The 21,423-nt window shown below is 41.8% G+C and overlaps 1 protein-coding gene across 1 annotated transcript in view; it reads left to right on the forward strand.

Annotated features, from left to right (window-relative positions):
* The window catches only part of FNIP1 (folliculin interacting protein 1), an 87,655-nt gene that overhangs the window by 18,808 nt on the left and 47,424 nt on the right, over nucleotides 1-21,423 (forward strand). Inside the window, 1 exon segment of the mRNA XM_045026508.1 lies at nucleotides 19,545-19,671. Within this exon segment, the coding sequence (XP_044882443.1) occupies nucleotides 19,545-19,671 (127 nt within the window).

Genomic DNA, 21,423 nt, shown 5'->3' on the forward strand with positions numbered 1-21,423 from the left:
CACAAATCAGCAAAAGCAATGAAAAGGAGACAGTACCGTTTGAAGACATCTGAAGCCACTTAAGTTAAATTGTCCAGGATGATCAGTTGTCCACTGCCGTTGTCTATCTCTACATCCCCATTAAGGCTAGGCTATAGAATGCTTCAACATTCTCCAAAGGTTTCTATTGCTGTCTCTGTCACTGAAGCATAGGCTCAGCAAGACTGTCTCAATAGTTTTAGGCCAGCAGTAGTACTTGTTAGATGACTATGTAAAGGTTGAGGTACAAGAGGCTAGTTGTGTGAGACATGTTCATATTGGTTTGTGTTAAGGGTGCCCTGGGAGGGATAGCTCCGTGGTTTGAGCGTGGGCTTGCTAAACCCAGGGTTGTGAGCTTAATCCTTGAGGGGGCCATTTGGGGAACTGGGGTAAATCTGGGGATTGGTCCTGCTTTGAGCAGCGAGTTGGACTAGATGACCTCCTGAGGTCCCTTCCAACCCTAATAGTCTATGATTCTATGAAACACCATCTTGGATTGGTCATATCCTCGTTTGTCAGTGAGTGCTGACTTTATCACTATAATGAAAATCCAATATATAATTTAAATTAATCTCCTCTTCAGAGCTATTCTTTTGTGCTTTTGATTTTTAGTAGCATGTATCAGAACTACTTTTTAATCAATATGAACAATTTGGTTTTCATAAGGATCATTATATACTTTTTAATCATATGACACAGCTGTCTGTTGTATCAACTAAGGTATAAGGAAGATGTATTCCCAGAGACTGGTGGCTCAGTGCCCCTTTGCTGAAGTTAATTACAATTAGATAGTGATGACTGGGCTTAAAAGTTGTAAGTAAATTGAAATTTATCTTCTGCAACGCTGACAAGAAGAAGTTGACTACAGAAGAAAGATAGTTTAGAACTTGGGAAAACTTGCTTGGCCACAGACTTCCTGGGTGATTTGGGACAAGTTACTTAGTGTCTCCGTGCCTCAGTTTCCTATCTGTAATATGGGGAAAAAAGCATCTCCCAGCCTCATGGGAGTGTGGTGAGGAGAACTATCTTACAGACTGGGAGGTGTTCAGGCACTATGGTTGTGGGGACCACCTAAGTAGAAAAGATACAGAGCAGTGCCCACAAACATTAACCTCTCATGTCTTCTCCATCACAGTGTTGTATGGGAGGCGGGGGAACAAACCTACTCAATTCACACCTTCCTGTCTCTTTCCTGGGGCGTCTTATGTTAGATAGATGCATCTTTCTTTTATATCCTGACCCTTCAAACAGCTGCTGCTGCATGTTGCTCCTGTTGCCATGAATATTGTCCGTGACTACCTGTAGTTAAACACAGGTATTGACTGGTGTACTCCGTAATATGTTTGCAGGATCAGGCCCTCGAATTTTAAGTCGTTCAAGGACTTCAGCAATTAAACATCCACCGCTGGCCCAGGTCAGCTGTCTCAAGCTTGCAGGGCTGTAAAATTGTGGTGTAGATGTTTGGGGTTGGGCTGGAGCACAAGTTCTGGGACCCTACAAGAGAGGAGGGTCCCAGAGCCGAGGCTCCACCCTGAGCCTGAATGTCTACCCTGTAGGGTTACAGCCCTGCAACCCAAACCAGCTGACACGGGCCAACTGCGGATGGTCAGTTGCTGTGTAGACATACCCTGTTTGTCTTGTGCAAAGCCAAGAGCCTGTTGGCTCTTCACAAATGACAAAGAATCACTGGAAGTGATGAGATGACAAGTGTTTTGGTGCATTCCAAAGACCTTGATTCAGCAAAGTGTTTAAATGCGTACCTTACTTTCAGCCCCTAAATACCGTATTTCCATTGATTTCAGTAAGACTACTCACATGCTTAGAGTTAGGCACATGTTTAAATAGCTTGCTGAATTAGGGCCTAATATTTGTAAAGGAACCTTTATGATTAGAGGGCCCATGAGGAAGGATAAGGCCACAAGTGTCTAAAAATGTTACTATTGAAATAAATTATCTAGTAAAGATTCAAGGTTGTATATAAAGATCCCATGCAGATTTTTCCCATTGAAATAAGCTGTAGGTATCTAACACATCCAAATGAAATAAAATATAGTCTGTGGAAAAGTCATTAGTTCACCATTACTTAATGTCAGTTTTATATGAATATTTTTATAAATGATCCAGTAACATAATGAGTTAACGTACACTGAGTAACAATGAAATGCTGTGTCAAATAACTGTGAAACCAGATTTCACACTGAAAGTGTTAAAGTATTTTAAGTGTCAATATGTCAGGCTTTAGTTCAAGTAAATACATGTAGATTAATTTCCTCCAACTTTTCCAACTGTAAATATCCACACTGCAAATTGGTTTACATTATAATGAAAATTGATTTTTTTTAAAAGAGTCTGTTGCTATAGCAGCTAGGCCCAGTACAAAAAAGCTGTTTGGCAAAAGGAAACCCGAGAAATACTGCCGTGGCCAGGATCATATCCTAGGAAAGTTGCTCATACACTTAAAATAAAATAAATGCTTCATATCCTGAAACAACTCAGACCTGGATCACAGAGGAAAGGGCCTGCTCTCAGAGAGCTCTACCTACATTCCTTGCAAGGTTCAGTCTAAAAAATGTAAGAATAAGAATATCCCAGCTGGTCTTAACTTCAGCGACTGGGATAAAATGAACAGGGGACTCTTGGGCATCCAGTTCCCAGACCATTCAAATGTTTGTTTCTTAGCAGAAGGTTGAAGTGATTTGGAGATTGGCTTAAATGTAAAGAAATGTCCATTTTGCCTGTCAGAACTGGATGTCCCCTCTCTGCTTTGCTAATATAGAAACTGGCAGAACAGGCATGACTATTTCTTTGGCGTTAGGGCTTGCATCCTTATTTGCTTGTGTCTCACTCGTATCTCATGACTGAATGAATCAACACATAATTAAGTGGTCACATGAGGGATGGAGTAAAATGTTACTCATACCCTGATCATTGTGAATCTTTGGAGGATCACTGCTGACGTCTGTCGTCTTCTTTGTCTGAGAAATTCTGAATCACAACCAAATACTTTTTTTCTCCAGGATAATGGATTGAATAAACTGCAGGAGAATCTACACTCTAAGAATGATACATGGGGCGGGGCGACAGAGGGGAATGGATGGAGCCGTTGGAGTGGTTGAGTTTATACATGTGTTTTCAAGACATTGGAGGTCTTTTAAGATATTGGTCCGTGTTCCCCCACAAGCTCCCTTTGATTCCAGCTGGAGATGCAATTGGTGGCCAAGGAATGCAGGATGAGACATTCCAGCTGGTTTGGCATTTGTGGGTGAAAAATAACTAATAGCCTATTTTAATTTTGATTTTTTTTTAATTGCATTACGTTACAGAGGCTCTGTCGCAATTGCTTTCCAAGTCCGGCTGGCACATACTTGTCTGGAGATTTATTAGGTTCTCAATTATCACCTAGTCACAAGTGCAGCCACCTTAATCAATTATATGGACGTGGACTATAGCCAAAGAATGCTCAAATCCCCACACTACATGTTCAAGCCATATCACTTTCACAGGCAAGGCAGTATTTTTCCCTTATAAGATTTGGGAAACAAACCCTGCAGCGCATTTTTTAAATTATATATATATAAACAGGTTGCTTCATTGATGCTGGCAACCTCTGTCATATACTGGGCTCCAGAGCAGCATGTGTGGATCTTCTGGGGTGGTCATTGGGAACTAGGATTGTCGGGTGTCCAGTTTTTGGTTTTGTGCCATTAGATAGTTGGCAACCCTATTGGGAACCTCAGTCTGCATGAGACTGGCTTGCCTGCCCTCATCCCCTAGAGCTGGAGTCTTTTCTCACACAGTAGTTGCAGGATGCAGATGTCCACCAGGGGTCATCTGTGTATCCCCAGAGCTGGACAGCAGTCCTGTTGAACTTGAGTTTGTTGGTTATGGTCTGTTTGGGTTACAAAGCAGTGCATGGTTGCTGGCTTTGGGGAAATCTGCTCTGCTGGCCAAGAAGTTACAGACCAGAGTGGCCTGGCATGCAGTTTGCTAGAGATGGCATGCGAGCCGATTTTTAATGGCATGCTGCTGTCTGCCAGAGTCCCGCGGGGGCAGGGGGCAGAAGCTTGGTCCTGACGGCTCCCCTGCCTCTTCTCATAGTATGCTGGGTTCCTGCCCCTCCTCCGCCTCTCTGTCCCTCCCTCCCTGCTGGCCGATCAGCTGATGGCCCTTGCGAGGGAGGGGGTCGGGAAGGAGCAGAGTCAGCGTGCTCCCTGCTCCTGGCAGAGGCAGACAAGAAGTGGGGGCAGAGCCTTCGAGAAGAAGGGGGTGGAATAGGGCCATAGCCCCTCCAGCCCTCTGCCCTGAGTCCTGTGCCTTCTGCTTGACTCCTTCACACCCCCCCATACTCCAGCCCTGACTCTGGCACCCCCCCACATACCCAGCCCCCCCTGCCCTGACACCTGCACCCCCTCACATGCCCCCAGTCCTCTGCCCTGACTCTTGCACCCCCCCACATCCCCAGCCCCACCATGCACCCCCCACATCCCCACCCTAAGCACAAAATGGGAGCTCCTGCACCCCACCCCACCCCACCTTCCCACCTGCACCCCTTGCACCAAATGGGAGCTTCCAGGTAAGTGCCCCACACCCAAACCTCCTGCCCCAACCCTGAGGCCCCTTCCTCATTCTAGCTCCTGGCCAGAACCTTCCCCCCCCCCCCCCAGCCCTGTGCTCAGTGCACTCCCACCCTCAGCTCAGTGCAGAGAGGAAGAGAATGGGCCAGAACCAGGGAGAAGATTAGGTACCCACTGTATGTGGGCAGGACTGGGGCCCCAGACCAGCAGCGGGGTGAGCGGGTCCGGCAGCCGGGATCCCGGCTGGCAGGAGCCGGCGGATGGAACCCCTGAGCAGCAGTGGGCTGAGCGGCTCAGCCCACTGCCGGTCTGGGGTCCCGACCGCCGGCCCTGCACAGCCTGCTGCTGGTCTGGGGTTCTGGCTGCCGGCCCTTTGCCAGCCAGGGTCCCAGCCACAGGCCCCGCTCAGCCCACTGCCGGCCTAGGTGAACAGAACCCCAGACCAGCAGCGGGCTGAGTGGGCTGGCAGCATAAGATCAACATTTTAATTTAACTTTAAATGAAGCTTCTTAAACATTTTGCAAACCTTGTTTATTTTACAATACAATAGTTTAGTTATATAATATATAGACTTATAGCGAGAGACCTTCTAAAAAACATTAAAATGTATTACCAGTACGCGAAACCGTCAATTAAAGTGAATAAATGAAGACTCGGCACATCACTTCTGAAAGGTTGCCGACCCCTGTACTATAGCATAGCAGCTGCAGTATTGTCAACTCCATGCATTTCAATCATGAGATTTGAAAAATACATTTTTTTTTTTGCCTTCTGGGTTTTGAGCCTTTGTCAAGCTTTTCCCTGCAACCACGCGGGCTAGGTACTTTTTTCTTTTTAAATGAAAGCTGAGATTGTCCCCCAGACTACCGGAGCTGGGGCTTTAAGAAAAACACCAAATATTGTGAGATTCACAATCAAATTATGAGCGTTGGCAGTACTGATTTGAGGTGGGTAATTGTCAGAGCAATGGCAGAGAACGTCCCCTTGTGAGGAGGGCGTTCCTATCCATCTCTCTGTCTGTATTGCTGAGATGAGTTCTTGCATTCCAGGGTGGACTGGCTGAGCTGTAGCTGGAGACAGAAGGGAATGGAAAAAAATACATTCAACTTGGTTTGCTGCAAATGGGGAATTCTTCAGGCAGATGTGACAGTTTCCCAGTCATTCTGTCATTTCCAGAGCCCTTGAGTTCTGGGAATAGACACACGCACCCTTACAGGAGAAAACAGATGGTTTCATTTAATGCTCTTCTATCAATTGACCAGAAGGGAAGGAGGAAAACATGGTGCAATTGGTGACCTTTTGTTTGGATCCCAGTGATATTACCTTCATGTCTTGTGTAAAAGGCAGGGATCCTGTATTGCTCCTGGTCTCCTGCTGCCACGATGCCAGCCCAGCGAGGTGTTTTGATATTAAGAGTGTGGATATGTGCTGTATAGGTACATTAGTGTTTATAGGTTATGGATAGTTCTATCCATAATCTTTTATAATTGGTCCTTTTGTTAGGAAGTTACATGACTGTTTAATAAAATAATTTACTTTTTCTTGATATAGAAGCAGATGATAGGCAGAATCCTAAGCTGGTGTAAATCAACATAGCTCCATGGAAGTAATAGCAGTGTTGCCAGCTCTCACAAGTTTCATCAAGAGTCTTACAATACTTGTTTTTCTTAAAGCTCTGGCTCCTGGAGGCATATTTTTATGAGAGTGCCAGATTTAATCGATTAAAAAAACCCAACCCTTTTCTAGCCTTCTTGCAGAGAAAAGTTTGAGAACATGACTCCCAAAGGCTCAAAAACCAGAAGAGAAATAAAAAGAACCCAAAGTGTATTATTGTTTTTAAAATCTCATGATTCTTAAGGTAATTTTGTTATTTTGGGGGCCTGATTCATGACTATTGAATGCTGGATATTGACAATTCTCTGATGGAATTTTGCTGATTTATAGCTGCTGAGAAGCTGGCCCACACACCTTCAGATTCAGTGACAGCAGAGATCTTATATTCAGACTCTCTTCTATTGATAGTAAATGTTTTCATATCTTCACACTGTGCCCTTTCTGAGTTCTTTGATGTATTGGACATATATATGACCTCCAACATTTAAAATGCTAATTCACCGTTTATTCATGTAAGAAATAGACTTCGCAAGTCAGAAAATTAAGCTAGTAACCTTGTTTTTGTTCAAGTACCTTGAGTTGCATTGAGACTGCTTCGTGTCCTGCACTGTGAAACAGCCAAGATTAGTTTTTCGTATTAATAATTCACAGTGTTGGGAACTTGCAGGAAAGGTTGTTGCTAGTTTTAATGGGGGAAATCCAACGTATTGTGTGCCAGGTTATTTTATGCAGAAGGTAAATGCAGATGCTTCACCACTGAATGTAAGGTTGTCTTTATGACTGTGATGAAGGAATGGAAGACAGAGGCAAAATTTTTGTACATGGGTTTAAGGATCAAAGAAAACATTGCCAGAATTGCACAGAAAAAAATCAACACATTAAAAAAGGCTTCCTTTCCGGACAAGAGAATTTCATTTGCTTTTTAAATGTATGACCTAAGTGAAGACAAGTTTGTGTTCCCCACTCGATTACAATAACTATTTGTATCTATTGGGAGTGATTTGTTTTGGGATTTTTTCCCAAACCTTTCCATTAAATACACACAACACTAAACTATTTACTCTTTATTTTTTCATAGCTACAGAGAGAGATTCTTCAGCTCTCTGATTACCCGGGAGTGCACAATAAAATAACTGTTTGGCAGGGGAAAAAATGCCCTGTTGTCTTGCAGTACCAGTTGGTATTATGTAGGTTTGTTTGGTGTCTCATGTCTTATTTATAGGAGATGGCAGTTGGAAACTGGATACAAAACAAACACCAGTGTTCCAGTGTAGCTTAACTATGCATCAGATTCTTTCTCTGATAGTTTAGTTTCACTTTAGGCATCTTTACTTTCTTAATTTTTCATGTAGTTTTTAAAGGGGGACAGCCATCCTGCTCAAGCTCAAACATTTATCATGTGAAAAGAAAGGTAAATCTCATGTGGCATTGCCCAAGGATTCCTTGTGTCAGATTCTTATTTAGGGTCAAGCCCCTCCAACGTGAAGTCTTCTTGACTTGATGTGAGCACCATGTGTAAAGGGTTTGCAGGATTCCTTCCTACGTTAAAGCTTTGTTAACGTAGGAAGGTTACGAAGCTTTTAGATTTTATATATCTATCTAAAAGCATTTCTCATTGGAAACCATAGGGTCTAGTTTTCTTTAAGGAAGATAAATCTGGGGGCCTAAGCAGGTTGACAGGATCTATGATTCTATGATCTTCTTAAAAGTTTCTCTAGATTGGTAGAAAATATAGCTCTTTCAGTTATCTTGCTGAGGAAATATAGGTTGCCTTCCTTCTTCCTCATTCTCTTGGTTGCTGCTAATTTTAAGCTGCTGGGAAAGCCTGGATTCATATACATATTGATATTTAAGCCCCTAAAAAAACAGACTGATTTTTCAGAGGTGCTGAGTGTCTGTATCCACCATTGAAGTCAATGAGAAAACATTGGCTTAAATGGGAAATGAAGGCAACTTTCTCTGAACTACAATATTTTTAGAAGTCCTTTTTCATGGAGGCACCTGTCAGTAATAGAAGCTGCAACTCTATCACAAAATTAATTACATGCAAATAGCACAGGGAAGAGGACACAACTGTATGTGGGAAATAACTGATAGTGTAATTAGATCTACTTTACTAACTCAGGGCCCGATCTTGTGCTCCTTATGGGACCAGAAACTCCCATGGTCCTCAGGTGAAGTGGGGCCCTGTTGCTACCCATATATCTCTGTGGAACAGGATGTGTCTTGGGTAGCCATACAGGAGAAGGTGGACTGTTTTTGTATGCATGCATTATGGTGGTCGTGTTTCTAACTTATCCTGTGGCCCTCTTGAAACATACAGAGTATTGTCGGTAGAGGATGCGGCAGTTGTTGCTGTCTTTCTACAGTTATGAGGGTTGACTTCACGTAGCACATCTTGAGTGATATCCATTCAGATTTTTTCCTGCTCACTTGTTAGTCTGTGGCTGTGTCCTCTTTCAAAGCTCATCTCTTCAATGTGCATCAAGTTACTGTGAGATAAAATGGAAACTTCAGGCATTACTCCTGTAAATAAATGTTTACATAATACATTGGGCTCAACTCCTCACTGCTGCATCCCTAGGAAAAAGGTCACTTTTGACATCATTGACTTTTATAGAGAGCAGCGCATACAGAGCACGTCACATAGATGGTTTTCAAGCAATTTTATTCTAGCAAGAGCAAGCTACTGTATTCTTGGCTGTGCCTCTTGGTAAGCAAGAAGATAACTCAGGCTCAAACGTTATCATTTATAATTCCCATTGAAAGGGAGTTCAGAGTATGAAAGGCAGAATCTGGGTTTAAGGCACCAATCCCGCCAACAATTTCTCACAGTATTAGCTTTACTCATTTGAGTAGTTCTGCTGATGCCATTGGGATTACTCACTGGTTAAGTGTTAAGTCAAACATACACATAACTGTTTGCAGGATCAGAGTTTTGGTCCTTAATTTTGGTCACTGTAATGAGCATAACAGATTGTAGTTCTGGATGTTGGATTGAGTTTCTACTTCTGGTATATATATATTTCCTGCTCCCATTACAAAGGATCAAAAAGACACCACTCAGGTAGAGTTTTGAGGTGAAATCCTGGCTCCACTGAAGCCAGTGGGATTTTTGCAATTGACTTCAGTGAAGCCAGGAATTCACCCCTAGAGTCCTAACATTCTGCGTGTTCCACGGGAGTATCCGTTTGTACAGGAACTCTGTGTTCTTCAGTGGAATTCACCCTGGAAGGTAGGAAATCCTCTGCAGGACAGGCTCCAGGAATGAAGTTTATGAAGCTATGTATTAGCTCATTCTGCTTCTCTGAAATGAAGGGATTAGCAGTAACAGTGAATTTTGCGATTGGGGGGCGGGGGAAGGGAGAAATGCTGCAGAAAATCCTAATGATGGAAAACTAATTCTGGTAACTCCCTGTGTATCCTAGGTGCTAGCAAAACCCTTAAGTCTCCAGATACAGAGTAAAATTAAAGTGGGGCTCCTCCCAAATTTTTAAGGGTGATGGTCCCCACTGTGTGTTAATTTTCTACCTCTGCATACTTCTTACTGTTTCCTAGTCCAAGATAATAAGAAAATTAATAATATGAGCTATTTCTACACACACACACCCAATATTTAACACCTTTTGTCGCATGCTGAACCTTTCTGGATGTTTCACTGTCCACCCAATTCCAAAGACTTTGGGACGAATCCTATAAACACGGAGCTTTTTGCTCCTGTGATGGTATTACCAAACAGCTTCCTTCTATGGCCAGGGGTTACCCCAAGAGCAGTTATGAAACCTTGTTTACAGCTCTGAAGCTGGTCAGGATTTCTTAGCAGGTCTTATTACACATCTCCTGTTTCTAAACTGTGTATTGCCATCCGATTGTCTTGACTGTTCCTGATTACTTGTAATCTTAATGAGCCTCTATAGAGCATACAGTGCCTTCTTTGTTCCTGTTGGAGATTGATGGTGGTGAAGGATGGAGGTTGCTGGAAAACATAAAATGTTTCTGTTTTCACTTAGCATGAAACATACTTAAGTTCTGCACTGTAACTGTGTATCAACAATCCAAACCTGTGCAATAAATGTGAATAATCGTAGGCATCATTTTTGGATTTCCAGTACAAAGCAGGCCCCCTATACTGTTAAACCTTTCAAGGCCTTATTTTAATAGTGAAATCTGTGTGCATGAATCTAAGGCAGAGCTGGGATTGGCTGGCAGGCTCATTGCAGATCCAGGTGGCATATACTGACAGCTCTGGGTCACATGATGGCTATTAGTGCTTGCTTTTCCACTCGCCTGGCTCAGACTGTCAGCCAGGGTTGGACTGGAGCATCCTGCAGCTTCCAAGAATGTCAAGGGGGAGGTGTCTGAGAGCAAGCTGCTTTGTTTTTCTCCCCTCTTCTTCTATCAGTCTGAATTCCTTACAAATGTGGATCCCGAGGGCTTAGAACTGCAGCCACAGTTGCCAGGGGATTCTGGTCATGAGTCTCAACCCATATTGGATTCGCTAAAGAAGAAGGATAGATTTAAACTGGCATGTACAGCCTACGTTGACTGCCAAAGCAGCATTTAGCTATCAAATGAATTAGACTGATCTTCTCTCCTCCGCAGTAATACACTTGGGGAGACAAAGGAACTGGAAAAACAGACAATGTTTACTTTAGTAAAGATCCTGGACTGGGCAGCAGAATGGAAGGACAGGAGATTGGTTATGAAACTATAAGACAGTGTAGATGGATCCTTGTGCAAAAGCCCATATTTTGCTTCAGGGATCTGCTTTCTTGAAGGCTGGTTTTATGATCCGGTTGCCAGGATTAAGCTTTTTGCATTGCAACATGGAGAGTCTTTTGTTTGAGTTAAATTCAGACCTCTCAATATGTCACCTGACAGTCTTGTGGTTTTGGATGAATATGGCTCATTGCTATTATTAACCTGGGTTGGCAGCTGGGCATAACAGGAGTTTATAGGGATTTTGAAAAGTGGAACTGCTTGGGGGACAAAGATGCTTCCCAGGTACGATAAATATTCACATTATTGAAATTATTTTAACAATTTGGTTACTAAATATCTTAACAATAGACTTGCTGCCATAACACTTTTTTTGTAGAAATGTCATGCTTTCTAAAATAAATATAGTTGATAATGCCTATAGCTGTATATAGTGGCACTATTCTGCATTTTAAAAATACCTTAAATTAATGCCATCTGCTATAATTTTGCAAAGGCTAATGCTGATGTGCTAAAATAATGAAGTGTTGTGTTCAGTGCTAATTAATTTAATCTAAAGGGACTATTCTTGCTTTTTGTGTGTTTTTATATATTACAGAGTGGTTTTCCAAAAGAACACCTTAGGGAAAGTCTGTGTGTGTTTGTAAATCCCCTAGAAACTAAATGAGTGTTTTCTGGAATGGCATGCATTAAATATGCCCAAAAATCTATTTTGAGGAATTGCTAGTGTTGACTTTTTAAATTTTTGATTGCTGGAAGTCAAGTTGTAAAGATGATCAACAAATTTAATCCTTTTCACAAACCTTCTAGGGGATTTGTTTTCACTGTCTCAAGATGATTTCAGGTTAACATGTTAATTATAATATGGTTAACTAGTCTATACTGTGTCTTTATATTCTGTGTACTTTTGCTCAGGAGCCAGCAGAGAAGAACTAAGTCCATATTTTAAAAAGGCATTTGGAGTGTATTGGCGTTTAGAGTGTGAAATAGGCATCCAAGTGAGAGCTGAATGGATAAATAGAAGCAAGTGACTAACAGGTGGGAGTTAAAAATGAAAACAAACTGAAGTTAGTGTAGGTTGCAGTTAGGGAATCAGACAGCAAGTTAGAATTTAGGAGCCAGTAAAGGTGGAAACCAGCCGAATTTTAGATCCCGGTATACTGTACAGAGTGCAGAACGTCTGACCGCTTTCTATGTGACCAGTGGTACAGTATGTGCACAGTGCAAGCGACTCAAGGATCCCAGAGACTGGCTATTACAGTTACTCAAAGTGAGGATTGCTAAACTGATAGATCAATGAGACAGATTTATAGATGTGACACAAAGCTGGCATTTGCAGCCTGCAGCTGTGCCCTTCCTCCCTCCAGAAATGTAAAAGAGCAGACTCGGCTTTCATTTACAAGAAAAGTCAGTTTCTAGCCCTCTTCCTCCTGGCAAGCCTTGAAAATGTAACCTTTTCAAACCAATGGCTAGGGTTAAAAGCTTGTCAGTGATCCTGCGTTAGAGATCATTGGTTATTCCCTGACAACCATCCATAGCCACAGACCCTTGATTGCTGGAAGATCCCAGACAAAGTTCACAGCTGTAGGAGGCAGTGTCGACCAGGGCATTAGGGTAAGCTCCCTCCCAATCAGCTGACACTGACTGTGACCTTTGTCAAATCTCAGAGGTTAGAATTTTCTCTGCGGGATTGAGCCGTACATCCTAAAATTCACCAAAATGAACATACAACCCTGCAGTGGCCTGAGACCTTTTAAGGACACCTGTACCTTGCAAAACTTTTCTAAGTATTGGTCCTGTAATTGCACTAGCAATGGAATCTGCTTATCTTCTTCCTCCATCTGCAACCATAAGGCCATATTATGTCGCAGAAATTTAAGTAGACCTCCCTGCTAAAAACACCATGCAAAGCAGTGGTATGAACTGGATTCCTCATTCTTGGATAATTTCTTTCATTTGCATTTCTGGTGTCCCTAGCAAAAATGGCTACATTAAAACTGGAAACACTGTCAACATACAACCCATTACATACCTGACGGATTCCAAATTAGTTGTACTCTTTCAGGAAGAAGATCTATGTGTCCTGGATAGTTCAACATACATCTGTATAAGTATAGTAGCAGTCAAAACAGTGAGTGAGTTACTCAATTGTGGTGAGAAAATGCTAGAGAACATGGTATGTCCTGACTGCAAGTCCTGCATTCCTTTTTTTTTGGGGGGGGGGGGGGGGGGAAGGAAAGGGGGTCACATCTTCTAAAAAGGCATAGGAAAGGAAAAGATCCAGGAGCACACAGCAGAAATGTCTGGAGGATTGTGGAGTGGGGAGTGGTAAAGGGAAGGAAGTACTTAAGTTGACAAGAGATAGAACAAGATCAGAGGTAATAGAGATAATGTAATGAATAGTACACAGAAGACCAATAAGGTGCTCCTGTTTACTTTCCCCCATAATAAAATAACGGAGGGGATCTCAAAATCAATAGGCAGCAAATGTACACCTAATAGAAAGAATATATATATTTTATGCAACTTGTAGATAAACTGTGTAACTCTTTGCTGCAGGATATTTTAAATGCATACAGCTTAGAAAGATTTCAGAAATGGATTTCACCTTTAGACTTAGAATCTAAGCTCTTCCGGACAGGGACAAACTTTTTTTGTTATATGTTTGTTCAAGACTTAACATAATGGGGTCCCAGTCCTGGACTGGGGACTCTAATCACAACTGCCGTACACATAATAATAACACTCCTCTAAGAATAGCATCTGCAGGTAAATTAGTTAAAACCACAAGGGCTGTGAATCCCCATGCTTCAGAATGTAACTGATCACCAGCTGGGCCAAGAAAAAATACCGGCCCCCCCATACATAGCATTGTACTGCTAGCTGTGTTATGAAGCATCCGGCATTGGTCATCATGAGAGCGAGGGCACCAGTCGAGATGGACCAGAGGTCTATTCCAGTATGGCTGTTTCTATCAACATTCTAAAAAGGTGCTAACATGAAAAACATGCAGAACAGATAAGCTGCTGTAAACTATAAATATCATTTGCGTAGATGCTTTTAAAAATAGTTTGAAGTGATTCATCACTGGGCAGTTTTCATACCTATGGGTAACATGATGTTGAGAACAATAATTTGACTGATAGTTTTAGCTTGCTGTTTGGAGAACTGGCCATATCTTTGTTTAAAGAGGTTTGGCTTTTTGGTAATTGTAAGTTACAGGTTTCTGTTTATTTAGTGTCTTGATTAGTTTGCTCTGAATTCATTTGTACTTCCAAAAATGTTGTGTTAGTTATTAAAAAGTAACCTAGTAGTGCCCCAAGTCATTTAGACATGAAATCTTATTCAAGGTAAAATCTTTGCCAAGAGAGAAAAACCATCATTAAGGTAATTTCTTACTGTGGTGGAAAAAGGTTCCGTTGATATTATAAAGAACAAGGGGGCTTTGTGTGTTTCTAGTTACAGAAAAAAAATGAACTTTTAATGGACCGAGGGAGCATTTGTGTGTGTGGTCTCATTTATTAAATCCATAGTGATGCAGTATAACATCATCTTAAGATCACCCCATCACCACCAAGAGAAATATTTGTGGTAGCAACAAATGCTGTGTGTTAGAGATATGTGAGAAAATCCTTTATCAGAGGGAATTCAGAATGGTGACTTGTGTACTGCTGAACAAATCTCAGCATTGGTGTTTTAAATCGTTTTGCAAACAAATTACATTCAGTGGGATTCAAAGAGGGGAAAGGAAGACCAAAGAGAATGTGTCTGATCATTGAATTTCCATGAGTGGATGTTTTAGGAGTATTACTTCTAACAAGATTTGCAAACATTTGTGACTTTTTGAAAATTACTGTATTAGTTTGGTGATTCAGCCAGGTAGTATTCTCAGAATTGCTTATGCCCCCACTTCTTCCACCTTCAGTGCAGGAGCAGAAATGACCATGACATTTAAGGTGATGAAGTTAAAAATGATGCACCCAGTTGGTTGTGTTGTGTAGTATTACCCTTTGGAGAGAAGTCCATCTTTATGATCTAATTGCAGCAGGTTCAACTAACGTGCAATGTGATATCTGGAAGTCTACCTGTAGAACCAAGTCATTCTTCACCATTTAGGGGCCAGGCTCGAGCACTTCATTGCTAAGATCTAAAGAAAATGGCTTACATTTCTGAGTTGTGTTTTAAAGAATCTGTTTATTTATATAACCTTTAAAGAGACTCTTTTTCTCATATTTCCCATCTTTAAACAGCCATGTTCTTTACATAATTTGCTGATTATGGATGGGATTTTCTAAAGCTCATAAATTATTTAGGTGCATGTGAAAATCTCACTCTATATGAATTATTATTTATTTGAGGCCTATGGGAACTACAGTAATACAATCAGGACGGGTGCTCTATGGTGCTAAATGAAATGGTCCACCCCATTTTCCTCTGTTGGTCCTTCAGTGAGGTCAGAATATGAAATTTGTGACATCAAAATCCTCTATCATCACAACAGACTGAGATTTCTTAAAATCAGCTGCTCAGGAAGATCAAGTAGTAGCAGCTGGCTTATGCAGGAGAAACGTCTCATTAGCAAACCGGTCAAGATTTTCACAGCAGTATTGGAAGGTTTAGACGTGGCTTTCATTAACATGAGTAGAACATGTGAGTCTAAATCCCCTAGAATGCTGTGAAAACCTCAACCAAATATCAATTACGCTTCATAGGAAGGTACCATTTAAGAAAAGAATATCTACATATAGCTATATGGAGAGCTAAGGGAATGTATTTTCCATGAATCTTTCCTCTCACTCTCCTTCTCCCCAAGGAAAAAGTTTTCTCTGCGTGTTACCATCATTTCCCCAAAGGTTGTTATGCCACACAAGTGAAATTGCCAGCAATAGAGGGGCATTATACAAGGCCGTCCTTTTGCATCCTTTGAGTCTCAGGTTAAGAGCTAAATGGTTTTGACAGCCTTGCTTGGGCCCTCTGTCTTAGGTAGTGCCAATTATGGTAGTATCTGAGTGCCTCACCGTCTTTAATATATTGATCCTCTCAACACCCCTATGAGGGAGAGAAGTACCATTATACCCATTTTACAAATGGGGAACGGAGGCACAGAGCAACTAAGTGACTTGCCCAAGGTTACACAGGAAGTCTGCGGCACTGCAGGAACTTGAACCTCAAGTCTCACGCTAGTGCTCTAACCACTGGACCATCATCTTCCTCTACAATGAAGAGAATCCCCCACACTTTGGGAATACAGATGGGCAGATCCTTAGCTGTGTAAGTTTTTTTTCTTTTCTCTTTTACACCAGTGACTATCTGTCCCAGAGTATTGCCCTGCAGTATTTATTTTGGGAGGGTGCACTACATATAGCAGACAGTAGTTTGTGTATTTTCTCCAGATGCTCTTTTTAGATGTCAGCCTTACAATACTTTACATCTGCTAAACAGGAGAGCAACTGTGTATCCTGTTTCCTGCTAAAATGTGTGTCTGAGCATATGTCTACACTGCTATTAGGCACCCACTGCTGGCCCGTGCCGGCTGATTCGGGTTTGCGGGCTTCAGGCTCTGATACCCTCCCACCTCACAGGGTCTTAGAGCCCGGGCTCCAGCCTTCGCCCGGACGTCCACACTGCAATTAAATAGCCCTGCGAGCCGGCACAGGTCAGCCATGGGTGTCTAATTGCAGTATAGACCTACCCTAACTGCTGACGGGACAGGTGTGAGTTAGAGGGGCCAGCCTGCCTCTGTTTACTGTCTGTCCTATTGAACCGTCTGCTAGTACTCTTCAGTTTCTTCTGATACAGGGAACACTCCAGTACTGCCAGAGAATATTTTGCAAGGCTAAAGCTGTGTGTTAGAGCTATGTTATGTAACACAGATAACACCTAACTGGGACTATCACGAATATGATTTACAGTACACGTTGAAGAATTGTGTCAAGAAAGTTAAAATGACATGTGCAGAAACGGAGAAGCAAACAGGCTCTTGTTATCTTGATCAAATATGTTGCAGAATGCAGCAAGGGTTTTGTATTTAGCTTACTTTCCTCTTCGTGTGTAATCTGCTCCTGGAGCTTGTTATGAGCAGACTTTCCTGAACATCTGGAACGGTTCCTGCCCTTCTTTGTCAGGATAGTGAAGCGATTTCAAAGTCGAATGTCAGAAGTACTGACTAATAGAAGTCCTGCTCTTATTTAAGAGAGAAGCAAATTCAAATGCATTGAAGGAGTGGGGCAAATGAAAATAATGTTTTTGCAAGCAATGGATTATTATTAGTACATGTTTATAATAGTGTCAATGGCATAGCTTCTGAGAATGGTTTCTAAACTTTCCACCTACTTTACCTAGGGGTAGGAGATGCCCCAGCCATATGTTCCTACTGGGGCTGTGAATTTGAGATTATCTACTGGCCTCGCCTCAAGAACTAGAGATTGGGTGTAGGGGTTTGGCTTGAGGCCAAACATCCCCAAATGTAGTGGTTTGGTGTCTGTCTCAGTTAAATAACCCTCTTCTGGTGCAATCCCAACCAATAGTTGTGTGGTTGTGTGTCACAGTAAGTGACACTTATCCTCTCCCATGAAGCAGAGCCTCACCAGATTCTTACACCAGCTATCAGTCAGAACCTGTTTAGTGCTGCAGAGCCTGCAGTGTTAATGGGCCAGAATCTGCTGCTACTGAAGTAATGGCAGAATTCCTATTGATTTCAGTAGGCTGCAGGATTGGGCCTGCTGGTAGGAGATGCAGGAGAAGGGCAGAGGACCAGCGTTGCTTGCAAGCGCTGTACTCTGACTCTGTTGTGCCATTTTAATAGCTGTTCTAGCAAAGAGTAGTACTTGGTCTCCTTTTGAGGTATGCAGCTTTCACTGAGGGTAACTAGCTTGATGTGCGTACGTCAAGACAAGACCAGGCTCTTACACTCAAACCTCTGGACATCAACTTATTTCAGTTGTAAATTGCTCAAGTTTTCTCTTATATTTTTTCCCTCTTACTGTTTGTTGCATAGCATCCTGTCTGCAGCTTCTCTTTTTATCCTCTGTTGCTAAATTGTGGGGCTAAGCTGTTAGGAAATGGACTTCCTCTCCCAAGAGGCCCAGAGAACCGTATTTATTGCTGCTGCTTAAATTTCCCCCAGGCTGAGACTAATCTAGCAGTAACACTTATGAATATCTTTTACAGATTCCTAGTATTTTTAGTTACTCCATAATACAGGGTTGCCTCCCATACGGTTTTCACCTGGACAGTCTGGATTTTGGCTGGCGTGTCTCGGGTGCCATTTGTGTCTGGTTTTTCTTTAATCTGTGGGGAAGAGGTGGGGCTTTGGAGGAAAGAGGTGGAGCAGGGGTGGGGCTGGGGGAAGCGGCAGAGAAGGGGGTGGGAGCTAGGGGGGAGAGGCAGAGCAGAGATGCTCTAGTTATTGAGGCATCAGAAAGGTGGCAACCCTACCATAATAGTTTGTTTGTTTTTTATTTGGATTGTGGAGTCTCAGTGCATGGCCTCCTGCTCTCTTTAGGCTGCACAGCAACCTTTACTCCACACGCTAAAAATATAAATAACATTAAGTTTATGATGCAGCCATAAAAGCAGTACCATCTGTAGTAAGGTAAAAAGTACCCTGTGGACTTGACCCCTTGCAAGCTATCAATTTGCAGAGCTCACACTAGTTTAAGTCACTGGAGTCCTGAATGCAGAAGGCTTGCAAGAAGCTCACCAGGTTACAGGAGGAATTGCTGGGGATAAGTGTCTCTTCAGGGGACCCAGAAAGCACAATCTCAATAAAGGCCCTGTCTAGTAACACAAGATCTTATAATGCTGATGATGGTGGCCCGAATTGTCTCTCCCTGCGTCGGAATGCAGCAATTATAATAATTGGAGATAGGCCCAAGCCACATCCAGCTGTAGACTGTCCAGTGTTTGGGGTGATTCTAATCTAGGGGTTTGGTTTGAACCCATCTATAGTAACAACACCAGCGTAATCATGTTTTAACACAAACATTCTGTCATTTCACAGTGTTTTGGGCCCTTATAAAAGGGGAGGATGAGTGGCTTCTCTGTGTGTTTCTTTTCAGTTGTGCAGTTAAATGCTGATGGATCAACCCCAAGCATTAAAAATCATGAGGTTTGGCTTAAAAATCATGACATTGGAAAAAAATGTTGGGCTCTCTTTATTTGCCTTTGGATTACTGAAGCTTTAGGGTGCACTCACTTCACGTTTTCAAATTTTTCTCGGAAACCATGAAGGATAAAAAATTACTACCACTGTGTTTTGTTTTGTTTTTTAATGAAAGCCAAGGTTCTCATGCAATCTCTTGATTCCAGCAGCTGGGGCTTTAAGAAAAAACACTAAAAATCACCAGACTCACAATAAAACTGAGAGAATTGGGAACCCCTTGATACTATGATTAATACTGCTATCAGCTGAGTTAAACCAGTTTACACCAGTGTGCGATTTGGCCCTCCATCTACATAAGCATGATGCTTGCCATAGGTTCAACATGTTTAATAAATTGCCATTGCATGTACTGGATTTTATTTTTTAATAAAGTCAGGCATACAAAAATTGTAAAAGGAATGATGTAATAACTCGTGGTAATAGACACTTCTGTCCTTTTTTGTTTTCCATTCAAGCTGGCCTTTGCCCGAGTTTGACCCAAGTCAGATCCGACTGATTGTGTATCAGGACTGTGAAAGAAGAGGACGAAATGTCTTATTTGACTCCAGCTCTAAAAGAAAAACCGAGGATGTATCCGTGTCGGTGAGCATTGCTAATCATTTAATTGATACTTGATTACAGTATATTGTATATCTTTTAAAAGTAGCACAAAATTAATACATAAAATGCCTCGTATATGTGTTCACATTTCAAACATAAAGATCCACGTTATGCTATTTTAAAATAAATATTGTGTTGCAAAGTATTTGAGCTTCAGTGATTCCCTCCAACAGTGGTCTTTTTATTCTTGGACTTTTTAACCTTTTCTTTCAAAGAGATGTCTTGCTTTCTTTGGCCTGAGCAATGCCATGTATGGTGATGGAGAGACAGTAGAAAATTTCTTCTTCTAACTATTGTACCAGCTCTTTGGTGGAAAGTCACTTGAAAACTTTATCTTTTTGTTTTTTCCTTTGATCAGCGGAATGAACTGCTGTTTATTGATCTGTGAATTTGCAGTGTAATTGCTATAGCAGGTTGAAGGAGGATGTTCTTGGGGGTAGGCACAGGAAAGCTGAGTTCTAGGCCAGCATTACCGTAGACTATCTGTGTGAATTCTCTCTGAACCTCATTTTCTCCGTTTTGTAAAACGCCTGCAAAGCCATTAAGATCTTCAAATAGCAGTCATTATCTGAGTGCAAATTGGTGGTCATGGTTAGTTTTGCATTAGGATCTCACATACAGCTAAGTTCTATAAGTGGAACAGTACAATACATTAAAACAAAACCCCTGTCTTCACTTCAGGTTTGAAGATGGTCCCGCCTATTGAAACCCTGCTGCTTCTCATCCCATTTCTGATTGCCTGCTTCCTCCAAATACCTCCCTCTAACTCTGGGAAGTAATTTGTGTGGCGTTGGGCATGAACTCTCATGACTTTCATAGCTGAATATATCAATTTTATATCCACAGTTCAAGACCCAGATTTCCTTGTTCTTCCTGGGAATTTAGGTGTTAGGTACTTAACATAAGCTTAATTGCAGTAACAGTAGCAAGTGCCACTGCGAAATGGACCAATTTAAATGTCCAAAGTACATAACCAACAAAATATATATTGGATCCGCCTGTGCTATTGCTGTGCTAGTTAAGCAAAGCTTCGTGTCTGTCTGTAATAGGGACCCCCTTGTCCTATTCCTGTTGATTTACTGGAGTCCTCAAAGCAGATCTAAAAAGTGTCTATAATTACCCAGACAATTTTCCATCATTATTGGTTTCATTACTGATACATAGTTCAGCATGACAGCTTGGTAGCTAGAGTTCTGTTAAAAATAGACTTGTTTTACTAGGGTGACAAGCATCTGAAATCACATCACCACAATCTCTACTTTTTATGCCATTTCTTAACAGGGAAGAAATAGGAGGTAAGGACGCAGGGGAAAAATTGTTTTCAGCTTGCAAATCTGGAATGCCCAGTGCTAGCCACTAATGACTTCATTTATTTTATAGTTGGTCACATTCTTGGTATTTGAAAGGGAATTTATGATGATACATTTCTTGCCACGTTCCCCAACTTTCAGTCTGACTTTAATGAAATGATTCCAATACTGGTCATCTCATGCAATCTTCCTTCTTTCAGCAAATCTTTGCAAGAATTATCACATTTTGCAGCTAAAAATGTGCACCACAATCCTTAACTCAGCGTGTTGCTAGTGCAGTACAGACTTGTATAGTTACTAGTACGTATTGGAAATTTTCAAGGAATTGTGTTGGTTTGATTTTTCTCTCCTATTTATTATGATTTTAACAAGGACACTCCTTGCATATATAAAGTTAGATCTTGGCTCTAAGCACATTCCAAGG

The sequence above is a fragment of the Mauremys mutica genome, chromosome 8 (genome assembly GCF_020497125.1).
Source record: "Mauremys mutica isolate MM-2020 ecotype Southern chromosome 8, ASM2049712v1, whole genome shotgun sequence".
In the NCBI taxonomy this organism is placed as follows: Eukaryota; Metazoa; Chordata; order Testudines; family Geoemydidae; genus Mauremys; species Mauremys mutica.